At 40.3% G+C, this 21,282-nt stretch overlaps 1 protein-coding gene across 1 annotated transcript in view; it reads right to left on the bottom strand.

The window, feature by feature from the left end:
• Window positions 1-18,890: 18,890 nt before the first annotated feature.
• The window catches only part of LOC311188092 (butyrophilin-like protein 1), a gene marked incomplete at its 3' end in the record, with an annotated part of 35,195 nt that continues 32,803 nt past the window's right edge, over window positions 18,891-21,282 (bottom strand). The window contains exon 10 of the mRNA XM_084259331.1: window positions 18,891-18,923. Coding sequence (XP_084115457.1) covers window positions 18,891-18,923 — 33 coding nt within the window. The remainder of the gene's footprint in view (window positions 18,924-21,282) is intronic.

Genomic DNA, 21,282 nt, shown 5'->3' with positions numbered 1-21,282 from the left:
TAACTCCCTGGCCGGGGATCAAGCTCATGCAGCAGTGGCTGCTAATAGCTTGCTAGCACTGTCTTTAACTTCTGTGCCACCAGGGAGGCCCTGCTTTAAGCACTTTTGAACACTTGTTGGCTCTAGGGTAAATGGGAGTGATCAGGTTTTTTCTGCCCTCCCACCATTAGCATCAGTGATTGACACCTGTGGTCTTACACATGAGCCTAATGGCGCACCTGGAGTAGGATGTGCACATGCATGAGTAGGCACACCTGAGTTGAGAGACATAGGGCAGTAGAAGAGAACAGGAGTGCAGCAGCAGAGGACCAAGGCAGCGGGGAGTGGTAGAGACCAGCAAAGGGACCATGAGAGAACCATCAGAGAGCCCAGAAAGAGTAAAAATTTGCTGGGACCGGGGAGGCCTGCCAGCCTCCAGGTCCCCAGGCCTCCTTGCCTGCCCTGTTCCTGGTCATTTGTAGGGTAATTGTCAGGCTTTTCTTCCCTCCTGCCATTAGGATTAACGATGGTGGACACCTGGAGTAGGGTGTGGACATGTATAATTGGGTACACCTGGGCTAAGACTGGGCTTATAAGGGTGGCGTCATGGGAACAGCAGAGCAAAGTAGAGTGAAAGGAGCAGAGAAGCAAAGTCCACAAAAGAAAGTCAGAAAGCCCAGAAAGAGTGAAGATTTGCAGGCCTCCCAGTCCCCAGCACCCCTGTCTGTCATGTACCTGTTAAATCCCAATAAAAGCCTGCAAAAGCTACCAAGGGCTCCAGGACTCCCTCCTTTACCCCATCTGTTTATGTCAGAGAAAACCTGCTCTGTGCCCTTTCTGCCATTACAAGAACTAAAGTCCTATAAAAAGATACTGAGGGCACCAAATTCTCTTTTCATCTGCAAGAATCAACAATGAACCTACTTGGCCTGGGATTGTTGAACAATGGGTGGAGTCGGGTGCCCTCCCCCAGAAGGAATGGGAAAGCAAAAGAAACACACACACACATACAACGTGATGGCTAAATTTCTACTTTAATCTCCCCTCCTTTCCTAACAAGCATGAGCCTGTTGTGGAGTCAATCTCTGCCCTGGCACATTGGGGCCTCACACTCCTCTGAGCCTGCACATCTGCCCCTCTGGTGAGGAGACCTCTCCCATCCCAGGTTATCACTCCCATAACAGAAAGAGCCAACCTAAGGTGACAAAGGAACTTCCAAAAAACCATATAACTCTCAGATTCTGGTATCTGTACATGTCCCCTGTGGTCAGTGCAGAACCCTCCTGGCCTAAGGTACCTGCCCCATCACTTATGAGTGTGCATCCACTGTTTGCTGTGACTGAAATTCCATGGGAGGTGAGGAAACATCACTCCACATAGACCCTGACATATATAGAGCATAAGGAGTGAGACCCAGGGAAAAGATATTCTTATGGAAATTTTAATAAATTGTATTATAGAATCCTGGGTATGCAAGGATCTATTCATTACCAGCTGCCATCAGCACCCTCCAGGAAGTGACCTAATCACAGACCCACCCAAACATCACCTTGGAAAACAGCCCACATCCCAGACCCAGCAACACAGTCACACAGTGAACCTCAGCTGGCCTCCAGGAAGCACTGCTAGACCAGGATCCAACCAGAAGCATCTTGGAAAACAGTGCAGGTGCCAGTCCAGGCTGCACAGTAGCTAGTCCAGCCGCCCTCTGTGGAGGACCAGGGTGGGAAGGGTGCAGACACAATAAGCAGAGGCCAAACCCATAGCAGTGAGCTCTGGAAAAGCAATGGAGAGGAGGAACAACAGAAAAAGGTCACAGGAATTTGAAAGTCAGTATTGCATCATAGAGGGAGAACAGATCTCCAGAATTCTCTCACAAAGAAATGGAAGCTCTGTTCCTCTTATTAGATTCAGTATTGGAGTTTGCCATAATAAAGGAATTTGAAGAGGCAGAAAAGCAGGTCAGGATAGGTGGAAAACAAATCAGAAAAACAAATGAATGTCCTGAGAAACAAAAACAATGAACATAAGATCGAAAATCATACTCCACAAAAGGAAATGAAGGAATTGAAGGAGGAGAAAAAAAACTTAAAATGGAGATAAAAAAATCCTATAGAAATTTCTAGTAGAATCAACCAAATGGAAGAGTGAATCAGTGAACTGAACTTATAACTTAACAAAGAAGCAAGCTATAAAATGAAAAAAAAAAAAAAGAAGAAGAAAAAAAGAAGAAAAGGAAGAGGAGAAAGAGGAGGAATACCAACAAATTCATGAAGATTGAAAGCATCCCTAACAATTTCTCAGGCCATAAAGGCATCAAACTGGAAATCAACAATGAAAGAAACCACAAAAAATCTCTGATACATGGAGACTGAACAACACTACTGAAAGACCACTGGGTCAATGAGGAAATCAAAAAAGAAATAAAGGAGGATCAACATGGCAGTGGAGAAATGCTATAAGTAAGTTCTCCCATAAAAATGATTTTTGTGGAGGAAAAGCAGCAGGTCCCTGTGAGAACTGGGACATGGAAGATAAACGGGGACTCTGGCAAACTGCCTGAAGAGGAAAGTTGCAATAAAAGAGGACTAGAAGAGAGGAAAGCTCAGAACCCTGCTACCCTCCCCCACCCACAAAGCCGGCTCACTCCAATCAACAGAAAGGAGAAAAACAAAACAAAACAAAAACAAAAAAACAAGAACAAACTAGAGATAAAGTGGGACAGTGAGTGGAAAGGAACTATTGCAGGCACCGCACTCCAAGACTGGGAACTGTGGAGAACACTGCGGGAATCACCAAGGAGGTGAGCAAACAGGTTCCAGCACCATTGGAGGAATATAAGGACTCTGCAGAGAGACCTGCAAATAGCCAAGGGCCAGCTGGCAAGCTTGTGTGGTAAAGTGCACACACACTCAAAAAGCATACGCGGATCATGGTTGCCCAAGGCCCCCACGCCTGCAACTAGGTTTGTAGGGAGAAAAGCAGGAGTCATCACTGAGGTGAATGACCCTCACTGGGAAATCAAAAACCAAGGGCCCATGCATGGGAGCAGGGTGCAAGAGGCGCCATTTTTGCGGACACTGAACTGGGCTACAACCCACGTCCCAGATCGGAAGGCTTTGGAGCTGAGAACTGGGCACGAAATTTGGGGCATGGGATCCCCATGACACATGGCACAGGGCAGACACAGCACCCCCATGCCACTGAGGCACTCCATGTCACCCCCACTCAGTTCCCTGGAGACCCATTGGGAAAAAGCACTGTTTTGGAAGGATACTAGGAAAGATCTCTGGTGCCACCTACTGATGAGAATAAAATCACCAACTTCCTGATAGTTGGAAGCCAGGGTTTCCAAAACCACCCTCAGTTTCTGAGAGGGGGTGGGCCACCAAACAGGGCTAAGAAGGTAAACAAGGCTTGGAGCAAGACCCCATTCTGGAGAGCTAGGCACAGGATCTGGGGCATGAGACGCACCATAACAGTGGGCACTGAACAGGGTAACAGCAGGCATTTTGGATCTGAGACCTTGCTATTGAGAAGTAGAGCACAGAATTCAGGGCATAGGATCCACACAGCTGCAGGCACAGCACCAGGTGAACACAGGGCAGACACAGCATCCAGCATGAGCAATAGCCCCTGTGCTCGCTCCCTCATTTCTCAGAACTACAGAGGAAAGCACAGGTCAGCAAGTACAGGTCTCTGGTGCCACCTAGTGACCAGACAAAAATCAATAACTAGTTGATTCCCTGCTGGAACTGAGAAAATACAGAGGGAGGGAACTGTAAGAGACAGTGCCCAACAACACAGCCACTGAATCACTGAATTTGGCCTAGCAGTTCTGTTCTCAGTCTGGTAAACAGTTTCTGACACCCCTAAAAGAGCAAACCAAAGAGATGCCTGCCAACACCAGTGGCACAATGTCCCAATGCATAGAACTAATTAGAAAGCAGCAGGAAGAATGAAAAATACAAATATCCAAGCAAGCCCGCAGAAGGACACACTACAAAAAGAAAATCAGTAACCAGAGCTCAACAATGACATGGAAGAACTTCTCTGCCTGTCGGATAGAGAATTAATAATCATGATTAAAAAGTATAATGAGATGAGACAAAAATCAATGAACTGCAGAATGAAAATGAGACCTTAAAAAAAAGAAAGAAAAGAAAAGGAGGAGACTAAAAGATTACTGAAGGAGACAAAGAGCTCTTGGAAAACAGAAATGAGGAAATGGGAGAATGGATCAGTACTCTCAAAGATACAGAAATAAAAAGAACCAAAAGAGAAAAAGAGACAGAAGTACAAAGGAAGAATGAGGAAAATCTTTGACAATTATCAGACTCCATGAAGAGAGGAAATATTAGAGTTGAAGGCATTCCAGAAGGTGAGGAGAGAGACAAAGGATCTGAGAAATTATTCAAAGAGATAATTGAAGAAAACTTCCAAACATGAAAAGGGAGAAAAATATAGACATACAAGAAGTGGTAAGAATACCCAATTACCACAATGAAAAGAAAACTACAGCAAGATACGTAATAGTAAAGCTTGCGAGAGTCCAAGACAAGGAAAAAAATAATTAAATTGGCAAAAGGGAAGAAACAGATCATTTCTAAGGGAAAATCAATCAGGTTAACCTCAGATTTCTCTGAAGAAACACTACGGGCAAGAAGAGAATGGAGTAACATATTCAGCAAACTTCAAGACAACAAATACCAACCAAGAATACTTTACCCAAAGTGCCTCGAAGATGTGCCACCTTGAAGACAGGGAGTTTGCATCTGGACCTCACCAAACCTCTGTGGAACTGAGAAGGGGCTGTCCCCACAGTTAGAGATGAGCTGAAAGTCCGCACAAGCCAGGCTCCAAGACTGGCCACCACAAGTTGGAGCCCAGAGAAGGGATCCAGCCACTGCTGGGGTAGATCCAGGGCACAGGAAGTGCCTCCCAGACATGCCATCCTTAAGACTGGGAATATGTTTTTGGACCTCACCAAAACTGTCTGAACTGAGAAGGGGCTGTCCCCACAGTCAGAGATGAGCTGAAAGCATTCATCACAAGCTGGACCCTGCCGCTGGCTGTGAATTGGAGTCCAGAGGGAGATACAGCATATTGGAGCCCAGGAGGCCATCCAGCCACCTCCAGGGCAGACTGAGGGTGCAGGGAAGTGCTTCCCAGTCGTGCCACCTTTAAGACAGGGATTTTGCCTCTGGACCTCACCAAAACTGTGGAACTGAGAAAGAACTGTCCCCATAGTCAGAGGTGAGTGGAAAATCTTGCACAAGCCAGGGCCCACATCTGACTGCAAGTTGGAACCTGAAGAGGATACAGCAATTAGGTGCCCAGGGGTGATCCAACCACTGCCAGGGAAGGCTGTGGGGCTTTAAGACCCACCTCTGGAATTAAATAAATATATAGAGAGGGGATTTTAAGGGACAGTGCTGATTAATATACCCATTGTACCACAGCCCTAGTAGAATTCTGGCATAACAATATTGTACACCATTGGGCCACCAGTTTCTGACATCCCAGAAGGAGCACACCAAAGAGATGCCAACCAGTACCAGCGACACAGTGTCCCAACACATAGGACAAATTAGAACAAGCAGCAGGGAGAAGAAAAATAACAAGTAACCAAGCAAGCCCTCAAAGAAAAGACACACCACAAAAAGAAAATCACTCACCAGATTGCAACAACAGTGACTTGAAGAACTTCTGAGCCTTCCAGAAAGAGAATTTAAAATTGTGATTATTAAAAAATTGAAAGAAGTCAAAATGATATGGGAAAAATAATCAAATATCAGAATGAAATTGAGTCCCTAAAGGGGGAAGTTCAAGAAATGCAGGAGATCAAAGGATTAACAGAGGAGCTAAAGAACTCTGGGGAAAAAAATGAAAGCAGAATAGAGGAAATGGAAGAACAATAAGCACTCTCCAAGACACAAAAATAAGAACCAAAACAGAAAAGGAAAGGGAAGTACAAAGGAAAATGAATGAAGAAACACTTCATGAACTATTTGACTCCATGAGGAAAGGAAATATAAGAGTTATAGGGATCTCAGAAGTAGAGGAGAGACATATGAACAGAGAAAATATTCAAGGAGATAATCTAAGAGAACTTCCCAAACATGAAGAAGGAGCTGAAAATGAACATACAAGAAGCAAGAAGAACACCAAACTTCCATGATGAAAGGAAAATACAGGAAGACACATAATAGAAAAGCTCCCAAGAATCCAAGACAAGGGAAAAATAATGAAGCTGACAAGAGGGAAGAAACAGATAACATACAAAGGAAAACCAATCAGGCTAACATCAGATTCTCTGAGAAACATTACAGGCAACCAAGAATATTTTATCCTGCAAAGCTTTCCTTCCTCTGTGAAGAAAGAATAAGGACCATCCCAGACAAACAGAAACTCCAGAATGTCATTACGACTAAACCCCCACTCTAAGAAAATACTAAAATGAGTCCTAAAGCTGGAACCAAAAGAGGAATGAATAAGAATGAAACAAGACAAAAAATAAAACCACAGAAAAGACAAACAAAATGGCAAATACAGACACTAACATATCAATATTAACTCTAAATGTAAATGGACTAAACTCTTCAATAAAAAGACACAGAGTCACAGGCTGAATTAAGAACCAATCCCAACCTTTGCACTCTCCAGAAAACAGAAAAGATAAAAATTGACTGAAAGTAAAAGGATGGAAAAAATCCTACAAGCAAATGGACCAAAAAAGAAAGCAGGACAAGCTATACTTTTATCAGATAAAACAGATTTCATAAGCAAGAGGTAAAAAGAGAACCAGATGGTCACTACATTAAGATCAAGGGGACAATACATCAAGAAGACATAATATTCATTAACATATACTCACCAAATGAAGGAGCCCAACAATATATCAGACAGCTATTATCATCTCTGAAAACAGACATCAGAGAAAATACATATATAGTAGGAGACTTCAACACACTACTATCCACAATGGATAGATCAATGAGACAAAAAATATGTAAGGACACTAAAGCTCTAAATAAGGATCTAGACCTCATGGGGATACCAGACATCTATAGAAAACTACACACAAAAAAATCTGAGTACACATTTTTCTCAAGCACACATGGATCAATCTCCAGGATCGACTACATACTGGGACACAAGACAAACATCAACAGATACACCAAGATTGAAATCATACCAACCATCTTCTCTGACCATGAAGGCATCATACTAAAAATAAACCATAAAAAGAAGGCAAGGAACACTTCTACCTTATGGAGATTGAAACCCACCCTACTGAAAGACAACAGGACTAATGAGGAGATCAAAGAAAAAATTAGAAAATACTTAGAGATGAACTATAAGGAGGACACCAATTTCCTGAATGTATGGGATGCAGGGCCTCCCCGGTGGCGCAGCGGTTGAGCGCTGGGTTGCGACGCAGCCTCTGGGGCGCCGGTTCGATCCCCGGCTGCTCCCCGGCCACCAGAGGAGGGTCCCGCATGGCGCGCAGACCTCTCCTGCCGCCCGCTGCTCCCCTCAGCAGTGTACTTCGGTCCTTCTGCCTGCTCTGCTCCCCGCTATGGCTCTGGTGAATTCTCTCACCCTCCCATGCTTCTGACTGTACCCAGTGCATGCATAAACAAAACAAAGAAACAAAAAAAAAAACAAATAAATAAATAAAAAAAAAAACATGCCTCTGAATGTATGGGATGCAGCAAAAGCAGTTATAAGAGGAAAATCTATAGCAATACAGTCTGACATCAAGAAACAAGAAAGAACTCAAAGAAACAACATAATCTCACATCTCAAAGAAATAGAAAAAGAACAACAAAAACCCCTAAAACCAGTAGAAGAAAGGAAATAATAACAATCAAAGCAGAAATAAGTGAAATAGAAACTAAAAAAAAAAATCCATAAGATCAATGAAACCAAAAGTTGCTTTTTCAAAAAAATGAATAAAATAGACAAACCCCTAGCCAGGATCACAAAGGAAAAATGGGAGAAAGCACAAATCAATATGATCGTAAACAAAAGAGGAGAAATCACAAAAGACACAGCAGTAATCAAAGGAATATTCAGAAACTACTATGAACACTTATATGCAACAACTTAAAAAAATCTAGAAGAGATGGACAAATTCCTATAGCTTTACAATCTTCCAAAGCTAGATAAGGAAGAAATAGAACACCTAAACAGACTAATTACAAGCAGTGAAACTGAAATGGTAATCAAAATCCTCCCCCAAAACAAAAGCCCAGGACCAGATGGATTCACAAATGAATCTACCAAACATTCAGAAGTGAACTAGTGGCTATCATTCACAAACTCTTTCAAAAAATTGGGAAGAATGGGGTAATACCAAATATGTTCTATGAAGCCAACATTACACTAATACCAAAACCAAACAAAGACAAGACACAAAAAGAAAACTACAAGCCAATCTCTCTAATAAATACTGATGCAAAAATCTTCAATAAAATTTTAGCTAACAGAATCCAACAATGTATCCATAAGATAATTCACCCAAACCAAGTGATATATATTCCAGGGACACAGGATGGTTTAACATCTGAAAATCAATCAATGTAATCCAACACATCAACAAAATGAAATATAAAAACCATATGATAATATCAATAGATGCTGAGAAAGCTTTAGACAAAGTACAACATCCAATTATGATAAAGCCCCTCAAAATTCTCGGGATACAAGGAACATACCTCAACATCATAAAGGCTATATAAGACAAGCCACAGTAAATATCATTATCAATGGTGAAAAGTTGAAAGCATTTCCCTTAAGATCTGGAACAAGACAAGGATGTCCACTCTCACCACTGCTTTTCAATATAATACTGGAAGTCCTAGCCAGAGCAATAAGACAAGAGAAAGACATACAAGGAATCCAAATAGGGAAGGAAGAAGTCAAACTATCACTATTTGCAGATGATATGATAATATACATAGACAAAACCCCAAAATTCCACAGAAAAACTACTCAAAATAATCAACCAGTTTAGTAAAGTAGCAGGATACAAAATCAACACAAAGACATCAGTAGCCTTCCTATACACAAACAATAAATCTGAAGAAGAAGAAATGAAGAAAACCATCCCTTTCATTGTTGAAACAAAACAAAAAAATCAAATACATCGGAATAAACCTAAAAAAAAGAGGTATGGTATACAAAGAAACTATAAAACAATATTAAACAAAATCAAAGAAGACACAAAGTAATGGAAAGATATTCCCTGCTCATGGATTGGAAAATTAACATTATCAAAATGGCCAACCTACCCACAGCAATTTACAGATTCAATGCTATTCCAGTAAAAATTTCAATGACATTCTTCAAAGAAATAGAACAAATATTGATGAAATTCATATGAAGCCATTGAAAACCCCAAATAGCCAAAGCTCTCCTGAAAAAAAAAAAAAGAATGGAATAGAGGTATCACACCCCCAAACTTCAAACTATACTACAAAGCCATAATAACCAAAACTGCATGGTATTGGAACAAGAACAGACAGACCAATGGAACCAAATAGAAAAATCCAGAAATAAACCCACAGATTTACAGTCAACAAATCTTTGACAAAGGAGCAAAGAATATGCAATGGATCAAAGAAAGTTTGTTCAATAAATGGTGCTGGGAATACTGGATTGCTACATGCAAAAGAATGAAGCTTGACTACTACCTAGCACCATGCACAAAAAACAACTCAAAATGGATTAAAGAACTAGACATAAGACCTGAAACAATAAAATACACAGAAGGAAATATAGGCAAAACACTACATGGCATACACCTCAGTAACATCTTTAAAGACTCATCCCCCAAAGCAAATAAAGTGAAGGCAAAGATAAACAGCTGAGACTACATCAAATTAAAGAGCTTCTGTACAGCAAAAGAGACTGTAACCAAAACAAAGAGACGCCCCAGTGACTGGGAAAAATATTTGAACACAACACTAATGATAAGGGACTGATCAAAAAGATGTACAAAGAACTCACAAGACTCAAGAAAAACAAAGTAAATAACCTAGTCAAAAAATGAGCAGAAGCACTAAAAAGGACCTTTTCCAAAGAGGAAATTCAAATGGCCAACAGGCATATGAAAAAATGTTCAACATCACTTGTAATCAGGGAAATGCAAATCAAAACTACAATGAGAGGGGGGGCGGAGCAACATGGCGGCGAGGAGACGCTGCGAGTAAGATCTCCCATTAAAAAAAGTTAATAGGGAGGAAAAGCGGCAGGTCCCAGTGAGAACCGGGACACGGAAGATAAATGGGTGACTCCAGCAAACTGCCCAAAGAAGAAAGGTGCCATAAAAGAGGACCAGAAGGGAGGGAAGCGCAGAACCCTGCTCCCCTCCCCCGCCCACAGAGGCTGCACTCTCCGACCGGCAGAGAGGAGGGAAACAACAAACCAAAACGGCCAACAAGAAAAACGGACGCAGCAAGCGGGACTGTGAGTGGAAAGGAACTATTTCAGCCACCACACCCCGTGAACGGGAGCTGTGGAGAACCCTGCAGGATTCGCCGCGGCGGTGAGCGAACGGCTCCGGGCGCCATTAGAGAAGAACAAAGACCCCGGGAGACACGCACACAGCCCGGGCTGCCGGTAAGCTTGCGCGGATAGAGGCGCGCTCGGCGCGCTTGAAAAGCAAGTGCAGACCAGGATCGCGGCTGCCCAGGTCCCCGCGCCTGCGACCTAGGCTTGGGAGATGACCTAGGCTTGCGGGGAGACGCGCGGAGGTCCTCACTGAGGTGAAGGTCCCTCCCTGAGTAAGCAGGAACCAGGCGCCCAGGCACGGGAGCGGTGCAAAAGGCTCCATTCCCGCGCCACTGAACTGGGCTACAGCCCGCGTCCTGGAACTGAGGGCTTTGGAACTGAGACCCGGGGCACGAAATTAGGGGCGTGGGTTCCCCACGACGGTGGGGCACAAGGCAGACACAGCACCCCAAAGCCGTTGAGGTGTACCCTACCATCCCCGCTTTGCTCCCTGTCCCACGGGGTGGAAAATCAGCTCCCCAAGGGCTCTAGGAGAGATCTTTGGCGCCACCTAGCGACTTGTAGACAGCACAGGCTCCTGAAGGAGCTAGTGGCCAGCTGGGGAGTTAGCCCACACCCGGCCCCTTCCGAACAAGTAGTCTGAGCCCACAGGGAGAGCGAGCACCCACAGCCAGGGCAGACCAGGCACGCAGAAGAGTGTGCCTAACACCGGACGCGCAGGGAGTGTGTCCCACATCACCATTTTAGAACAGGGACATTTCTTCAGTAAAGACTACCTGCAGAAGGCTTCCTCAGGAGCCAGAGGTGAGCGGGGGCAGTTCGCCCACGCCAGACCCCCTCTGGCCTGCAGTCCAAGCCCAGAGGGGGAGCAGGAACCCACCGCCGGGGCAGACCAGGCGCACAGGGGAGTGTGTCCCCACATCGACATTTTAGGACAGGGACCTTTCTCCAATAAAGACTGCTTGAAACTGACAGATGACTCCTGGAGGAACCAGAGGGGAGAAGAGAAGCCCACCCAAGATGCCGGCCAGTCCCAACAACACAGTGTCCCAACGCATACGGCAAATTAGAAAACAGACAGTAGGGAGGAGAAGAACCACACGCAGCCTAGCAACTCTCCAGAGAAAAAGCACACCACAAAAAGAAAACCAGCCCCCAGATTGCAACGACAGTAACTTGGAAGAACTTCTGAGCCTTCCAGAAAGAGAATTTAAAATTGCCGTGATTAAAAAACTGACAGAAGTCATAAAGGAAAACAATGATAAGGGAAAAATAATCAACGATCAGAAGAATGAAATTGAGTCCCTAAAGAGGGAAGTAAAAGAAATGCAGGAGATCAAAGAATTAGTGGAAGAACTAAAGAATTCTGGGAAAAGCAATGAAAGCAGAATTGATGAAATGGAAGAACAAATAAGTGCTCTTGAAGACACAGAAATAAAAAGAACCAAAACAGAAAAGGAAAGAGAAGTACGAAGGAAAAAGAATGAAGAAAGACTTCGGGAACTATCTGACTCCATGAGGAAAGGAAATATAAGAGTTATAGGAATACCAGAAGGAGAGGAGAGAGATGTAGGAACAGAGAAAATATTCAAAGAGATAATTGAACAGAACTTCCCAAATGTGAAGAAGGAGCTGAAAATTGATATACAAGAAGCAAGAAGAACACCAAACTTCCACGACGAAAGAAAAAATACAGCAAGACACATAATAGTAAAGCTCCCAAGAATCCAGGACAAGGAAAAAATAATGAAGCTGGCAAGAGGGAAGAAACAGATAACATTCAAAGGAAAGCCAATCAGGCTGACATCAGACTTCTCCGAAGAAACACTACGGGCAAGGAGAGAGTGGAGGGACATAGTCAACAGACTCCAAGAAAACAGATGCCAACCAAGAATACTCTATCCCGCAAAGCTCTCCTTCCTCTTTGAAGAAAGAATATGGACCTTCCCAGACAAACAGAAACTCCGGAATTTCATGGCAACTAAACCCCCACTCCAAAAAATACTACAAGGAGTCCTAAAGCCAGAACCTCAGAGGGACGAATAACAATGAAAGAAGGCCAAAAAAAAAAAAAAGTTATTAAAAGAATAAATAAATAAAATCAAAGGAAAGACAAACACAATGGCAAATACAGATGTTAACATATCAATATTAACTCTAAATGTAAATGGACTAAACTCTTCAATAAAAAGACACAGAGTTGCAGCCTGGATTAAGAAACAAAACCCAACCTTTTGCTGTCTCCAGGAAACACATTTAGCTACAAAAGATAAAAATAGGCTCAAAGTTAAAGGATGGAAAACAATCCTACAAGCAAATGGACCAAAAAAGAAAGCAGGAACAGCTATACTTATATCAGATAAAACAGATTTCAAACTCAAAAAGATAAAAAGAGACCCCAACAGTCACTACATTATGATCAAGGGGACAATACTTCAAGAAGAAATAACACTCATTAACATATACTCACCAAACGAAGGAGCACCAAAATATATCAGACAACTGTTGTCTTCTCTGAAAACAGACATCAGAGAAAACACATACGTAGTGGGAGACTTCAACACACCACTATCAACAATGGATAGATCAACAAGACAAAAAATAAGTAAAGAAACCAAAGCTCTAAATAAGGACCTAGAGCAATTGGGCTTAACAGACATCTATAGAACACTAAACCCCAAAAAAACGGAGTACACATTTTTCTCAAGCGCACACGGATCATTCTCCAGGATCGATCACATACTGGGGCACAAGACAAACATCAACAGATACACCAAGATTGAAATCATACCAACCATCTTTTCTGACCATGAAGGCATCAAACTAGAACTAAACCATAAAAAGAAGGCAAGGAACTTTCCTACCTCATGGAGATTAAAAACCACACTACTGGAAGACCACTGGACTAATGAGGAGATCAAAGAAGAAATTAAAAAATTTTTTGAATTGAACGACAAGGAGGACACCAATATCCTAAATGTATGGGATGAAGCAAAAGCAGTAATAAGAGGAAAATATATAGCAATAGAAGCTCACATCAAGAAACAAGAAAGAACTCAAAGAAACAACCTAATCTCGAAGCTCAAAGATCTAGAAAAAGAACAACAAAAAAAACCCAAAACCAGTAGAAGAAAAGAAATAATAAAAACCAAAGCAGAAATAAATGAAATTGAAACTAAAAAAACAATCCAAAAGATCAATGAAACCAAGAGCTGGTTCTTTGAAAAAATCAATAAAATAGACAAACCCCCAGCCAGGCTCACAAAAGAAAAAAGGGAGAAAGCACAAATAAACAGGATCATCAATGAAAGAGGAGAAATCACAACGGACACAGCAGAAATCAAAAGAATAATCAGTAACTACTATGAACAGTTATATGGAAATAAGTTTAATAATCTAGAGGAGATGGACAAATTCCTACAACTCTACAATCACCCAAAGCTAGATAAAGAAGAAATAGAACACATAAACAGACCAATTACAATTAGCGAAATTGAAATGGTAATCAAAAACCCAAAAACAAAAGCCCAGGACCTGATGGATTTACAAATGAATTCTACCAAACATTCAGAGACGAATTAGTGCCTATCCTTCACAAACTCTTCCAAAAAATTGAGAAGGAAGGGACAATACCAAACACGTTCTATGAAGCCAACATTACACTAATACCAAAACCGAACAAGGACAACACAAAAAAGGAAAACTACAGGCCGATCTCCCTAATGAACACTGATGCAAAAATCCTCAATAAAATTTCAGCCATCAGAATCCAACAATGTATCCATAAGATAATTCACCACGACCAAGTAGGATTCATTCCAGGGGCACAAGGATGGTTTAACATCCAAAAATCAATCAACGTTATCCAACACATCAACAAAAAGAAATATAAAAACCATATGATAATATCAATAGATGCTGAGAAAGCTTTCGACAAAGTGCAACACCCATTCATGATAAAGCCCTTGAAATTCTTGGGATACAAGGAACATACCTCAACATCATAAAGGCCATCTATGACAAGCCAACAGCCAGTATCATTCTCAATGGTGAAAAGCTGAAAGCAATTCCATTAAGATCTGGAACAAGACAAGGATGTCCACTCTCACCACTGCTTTTCAATATAATACTGGAAGTCCTAGCCAGGGCAATAAGACAAGAGAAAGACATCCAAGGAATCCAAATAGGAAAAGAAGTCAAACTATCACTATTTGCAGACGATATGATATTATACATAGAGAACCCCAAAAACTGCACAGAAAAGCTAATTCAACTCATCAATCAGTTCAGTAAAGTGGCAGGATACAAAAATCAACATGCAAAAGTCAGTAGCCTTCCTATACACAAACAATAAATCTGAAGAAGAAGAAATCAAAAAAACCATCCCTTTTGTTATTGAAACAAAAAAAATCAAATATTTGGGAATAAATCTAACAAAAGAGGTAAAGGACCTATACAAAGAAAACTATAAAACACTGTTAAAAGAAATAGAAGAAGACACAAAGAAATGGAGAGACATCCCCTGCTCGTGGATTGGAAGAATAAACATTATTAAAATGGCCATCCTTCCAAAAGCAATATACAGATTCAATGCTATTCCAATCAAAATTTCAATGTCATTCTTCAAAGAAATAGAACAATTATTGATGAAATTCATATGGAATCACAAAAAACCCCGAATAGCCAAAGCTTTCCTGAAAAAAAAAGAAGGGAATGGAGGCATTACACTCCCAGACTTCAAACTATACTACAAAGCCATAATCATCAAAACTGCATGGTATTGGAACAAGAACAGACATACAGACCAATGGAATCAAATAGAAAATCCAGAAATAAACCCACAGATTTATGGTCAACTAATCTTTGACAAAGGAGCAAAGACTATGCATTGGAGCAAAGAAAGTTTGTTCAATAAATGGTGCTGGGAAAACTGGGTCGCTACATGCAAAAGAATGAAGCTTGACCACTACCTCACACCATACACAAAAATCAACTCAAAATGGATTAAAGAACTAGACATTAGACCTGAAACCATAAAATATATAGAAGGAAATATAGGCGAAACACTACGTGATCTGCACATCAAAGACATCTTTACAGACACATCACCCAAAGCAGTGATAGTGAAGGCAAAGATAAACAGCTGGGACTACATCAAATTAAAGAGTTTCTGCACAGCAAAAGAGACAATAACAAAAACAAAGAGAAACCCCACCAACTGGGAGAACATTTTTGCACCCAACACTAATGATAAAGGACTGATCACAAAAATCTGCAAAGAGCTGATGAGACTCAACAACAACAAAGAAAATAATTCAGTCAAAAAATGGGCAGAAGAGCTAAAAAGAAACTTCTCTGAAGAGGAAATGCAAATGGCCAACAGGCATATGAAAAAATGTTCAACATCACTTGCCATCAGGGAAATGCAAATCAAAACTACCATAAGATACCATCTTACACCAGTGAGAATGGCACATATTAAAAAAACTAACAACAACAAATGCTGGCGAGGGTGTGGAGAAAAAGGAACTCTTCTGCACTGTTGGTGGGAGTGCAAACTGGTCCAACCACTGTGGAGAGCTGTGTGGAGATTTCTGGACCTACTAAACATAGAGCTTCCATATGATCTAGCAATTCCACTCCTAGGTATTTACCCAAAGGACACAGAAACATCAATTCCAAAGAACACCTGCACCCCTATGTTTATAGCAGCACTGTTTACAATAGCTAAGCTTTGGAAACAACCCAAATGCCCAAAAATAGATGACTGGATCAAGAAGATGTGGTACATATATACCATGGAATATTACTCAGCATTCAAAAAAGATAAACACATGCAATTTGCAGCAACATGGATGGCGCTGGAAGTGATCATGCTCAGCGAAATAAGCCAAAAAGAAAAAGAAAAATACCGGATGGTCTCACTCATAGCAGGAATTTAGAAAACCTAAATAAGGGATCAGGAAAAAGACCAATTTTAATAAAATAAAAATAAAAATCAACAGGCAACTCTAAACCAGTGATACACTACAGGGGGGAAGAAGGGAGAGATCAAAACAGGGTTGGGGGAAGTTTACGGGGACTATAAACAATATACAAATGCATACATTGTACAAATTGAAAAGTGATAAAAAAATACATAAAATAGTAATAAAAGAAAGAAAGAAAGAAGGTAGAAAGGAAATAAAGAATGAAAGAATACTTTACTCTGCAATGCTCTCTTTCCTTCCTCTCTGAAGAAAAAATATGGACCTTCTCAGACAAACAGAAATTGCAGAAATTCATTACAACTTAACCACCACTCAAAAAAATTCTAGAAGAAGTCCAAAAGCCAAAACTAACAGAACAATAATCAAGTAGAACAGAATAAAGTGAGGAATTAAATCCCATAAAAGACTAAGTGGCAACTATAAATGCCAACATATCAATGTTAACTCTAAATGTAAGTGGATTAAACTCATCAATAAAAAGACACAGAGTAGCATGCTGGATTAAAAAACAAAATCTAACCTTCTGCTGTCTCCAGGAAACACATTCCACTACAAAAGATAAACATAGACTGAAAGTAAAAGGTTGGAAAACAATCCAACAAGGACATGGACCAAAAAAGAAGGCAGGAACAGCTATACTTATATCAGATAAAATAGACTTCAAATTAAAAAAGGTAAAAAGAGACATAGACGGACACTGCATTATGATCAAGGGGACAATACATCAGGAAGATACAACACTCATCAACATATACTCACCAAATAAAGGAACACCAAAATATGTCAGACAATTATAATCAGTTCTGAAAATAGACATTAAAGAAAACACACATATAGTGGGAGACTTCAACACCCCACTCTTACCAATGGACACATCATCGAGACAAAAAATAAACAAAGACACCAGAGCCCTAAATGAAGACATAGAACTCTGGACTAACAGACATCTGTAGGACACTACACCCAAAAAACCTGAATACACATCTTTCTCAAGCATGCATGGATCATTCTCCAGAATCAATCACATACTGGGCCACAAGACAACATCAACAGATACATGAAGATCAAAATCATTCCAACTATCTTCTCTGACCATAAAGGCTTCAAATTAGAAATAAATTATGGAAAGAAAACAAGGAATGCTCCCACTTCATGGAGATTGAAATCCGCACTACTGGAAGAGCACTGGACTAATGAGGAGATAAAAGAAGAAATTAAAAAAAAAATTGAGTTGAGTGACAAGGAGGACACCACTTTCTAGAATGTATGGGATGCAGCAAAAGCTGTAATAATAGGAAAATATATAGCAATACAGGCTCACATCAACAAACAAGAAAACACAAAGAAGCAACCTAATCTCACTTCTCAAAGAGCTAGGAAAAAAAAAAAAAACAACAAAACCCTAAATCCAGTAGAAGAAAGGACATAATAAAAATCAAAGCAGAAATAAGTGAAATAGAAATATAAAAAAACAACTCAAAAGGTCAATGAAACTAAAAGTTGTTTCTTTGAAAAAATAAACAAAATAGACAAACCTCTAGCCAGGCTCACAAATTAAAAACAAGAGAAAACACATATCAATAGGATTATAAATGAAAGAGGAGAAATCACAACAGACTCAGTAGAAATCAAAAGAATAATCAGAGATTACTACGAACACTTATATGCAAACAAATTCAAAAATCTAGAAGAGATGGACAAATTCATAGAATGGATATAATCATCCAAAGCTGGACAAAGAAGAAATAGAGCACCTAAATAGACCTATTACAAGCAGTGAAATTGAAGCAGTAATCAAAGCACTCACCAAAAACAAAAGCCCAGGTCCAGATGGCTTCACAAATTAATTCTACCAAACGTTCAGCAGTGAATTAGTGCCTATCCTACACAAACTCTTTCAAAAAATTGAAAAAGAAGGAATACTACCAAATACATTCTATGAACCCAACATTAAACTAATACCAAAACCAAGCAAAGACAGCACAAACAAAAAGAAAATTACAGGCCAATCTCCCTAATGAACACTGATGTAAAAATCCTCAACAAAAATCCTTGCCAACAGAATCCAACAAAGCAAAAAAGGGATAATACACCACGATCAAGTGGGATTTATCCCAGGGGCACAAGGATGATTCAACATATGAAAACTGATCAGTGTAATCCAACACATCAACAAAAGAAAAATAAAAACTATATGATCATATCAATAGATGCTGAAAAAGCATTCGACAAAGTCCAACATCCATGTATGATGAAAGCCCTTGAAATTGCCATGATAGAAGGAACATACCTTAATATAACAAAAGCCATATATGACAAAACCACAGCCAATATTATCCTCAACTGTGAAAAGCTGAAAGTGTCTCCCTTAAGATCTGGACAAGACAAGAATGTCCTCTATCACTGCTGCTCCTCAATATAATACTCGAAGTCCTAACCAGAGCAATAAGACAACAGAAAGACAATCAAGGAATCCAAATAGGGAAAGTAGAAGTAAAACTATCACTATTTGCAGATTATATGATAATGTACAGAGAGAACCCTAAAAACTCCACAGAAAAACTACTCAAAATAATCAACCAGTTTATAAAGTAAAATAGCAGGATACAAAATCGACACACAAAAATCAGTAGCTTTCCTATACACAAAGAATCGATCTGAAGAAGAATAAATCAAGAAAAACATCCCTTTTATAACTGAAAAAAAATACTTTTTTTAAAATAAACCTTACAAAAGAGGTGAAACACATATAGAAAGAAAATTATAAAACACTGTTAAATAGAAAAAGACACAAAGAAATGGAAAGATATCCCCTGCTCATGGATTGGAAGAATTAACATTATTAAAATGACCATCCTCCCAAAAGCAATTTACAGATTCAATGCTATTCCAATAAAAATCTCAATGACATTAATCAAAGAAATAGAACAAATACTGATGAAATTCATATGGACCCACAATAAGCCGCGGATAGCCAAAGCCCTACTGATGAAAACAAAGGAGAAATGAGGTATCACACTTCCAAACTTCAAACTATTCTGCAAAGCCATAATAAATAAAACAGTTTGGTAGTGGAACAAAAACAGTCACACAGACAAATGGAATTTAATAGAGTGCCCAGAAATAAAGCTACACTTATATGGACGACTAACCTTTGACAAAGGAGCAAAGAATATGCAATGGAACAGGGACAGTTTGTTCAATAAATGGTGCTGGGAAAACTGGACCACCACATGCAAAAAAATGAAACTAGACCACTACCTCTCACCATGCACAAAAATCAACTCAAAATGGATAAAAGAACTGGACATAAGACCTGAAACCATAAAATATATTGAAAATATAGGTCAAACACTACAAGACATACATCTCAGTAACATCTTTAAAGATGTTACTTAAAACAAAGAAAGCCAAGGAAAAGATAATCACCTGGGATTACATCAAACTGAAAAGCTTCTGTACAGCAAAAGAGACATTAACTGAAAGAGAGAGACACCCCACCGATTAGGGAAAAATTTTTGTACTCCATACAACTGATAAGGGACTGATCACAAAGATATACAAAGAACTCACAGGACTCAACAAAAACAAATTAAACAATCCAGTCAAGTAATGGGTAGAAGAACTTAAAGGATAGATATTTCTCCAAAGAGGAAATGCAAATGGCCAACAGGCATATGAAATAATGTTCAACATCCCTTTTAATTGGGGAAATGCAAATCAAAACCACATTGAAGTACCACCTTACACCAGTAAGAATGGCATAGATCAAAAAAAAAAAAAAAAAAAACTAGCAACAACAAATGTTGCTGAGGATGCAGTGAAAAAGGAACTCTCCTACATTGCTGGTGGGAGTGCAAACTGGTCCAACCACTATGGAAAGCTGTCTGGAGTTTCCTCAGTGTGCTAAAAATGGAGCTACCATATGACCAAGCATTTCCATTCCTCAGGATCTACCCAAAGGACACAAAAACATTGATCCAAAAGAACACCTGTACCCCTATGTTTTTTTTTTTCTGTGTGTGTGTGGTTTTTTTTAAAGATGTATTTATTTATTTACACAAGCACTTGGTACAGTCAGAATTGCGGGAGGGTGAGAGAATTCACCAGAGCCAGAGCAGGGAGCAGAACAGGCAGATGGACCGAAATACACTGCTGAGGGGAGCAGCGGGTGGCAGGAGAGGTCTGCGCACCATGTGGGACCCTCACGGGCTAGGGATTGAACCGGCACTGCAGAGGCTGCAGTTTCACAGCACGGTGCTCAACCGCCTATGCCACCGGGGAGGCCCTACCCCTATGTTTATTGCAGCACTATTTATAATAGGCAAAATTGGAAACAATCCAAATGTCCAAAAATAGATGACTGTGTTAGGAAGATGTGTTATATATACACAGTGGAATATTATTCAGCAATCAAAAAAGATAAACTTATGCCATCTGCAGCAACATGGATGGACCTAAAAGGATTATCCTCAGTGAAATAAGCCAGAAGTAAAACAAAAAACAAAAACAAAAACAAAAACAAAAAACAACAAACAAAAACTATCGGATGGTTTCACTTACAGCAGAATATAGGGAAACCACATAAGACATCAGTATAAAACAATAATGACAATACAAAACACAACAAAGCAAAAACAGACAATTATAAATCAGAGACATACTGCGGGGGAGGAGGAGGGAGAGGGATCTGAGGGAGGGAGGGAGGAGCACAGGAGACTGAGGTGATGGTGCATGGGTGCATTGGGGAAGGAAATTCTATGGGGACTAGACCTGAGGGGGTGGGGGGGAA

This window comes from Talpa europaea (assembly GCF_964194135.1).
Source record: "Talpa europaea genome assembly, chromosome: 2".
Lineage (NCBI taxonomy): Eukaryota > Metazoa > Chordata > Mammalia > Eulipotyphla > Talpidae > Talpa > Talpa europaea.
This window is presented reverse-complemented; position numbering and strand designations above follow the sequence as displayed.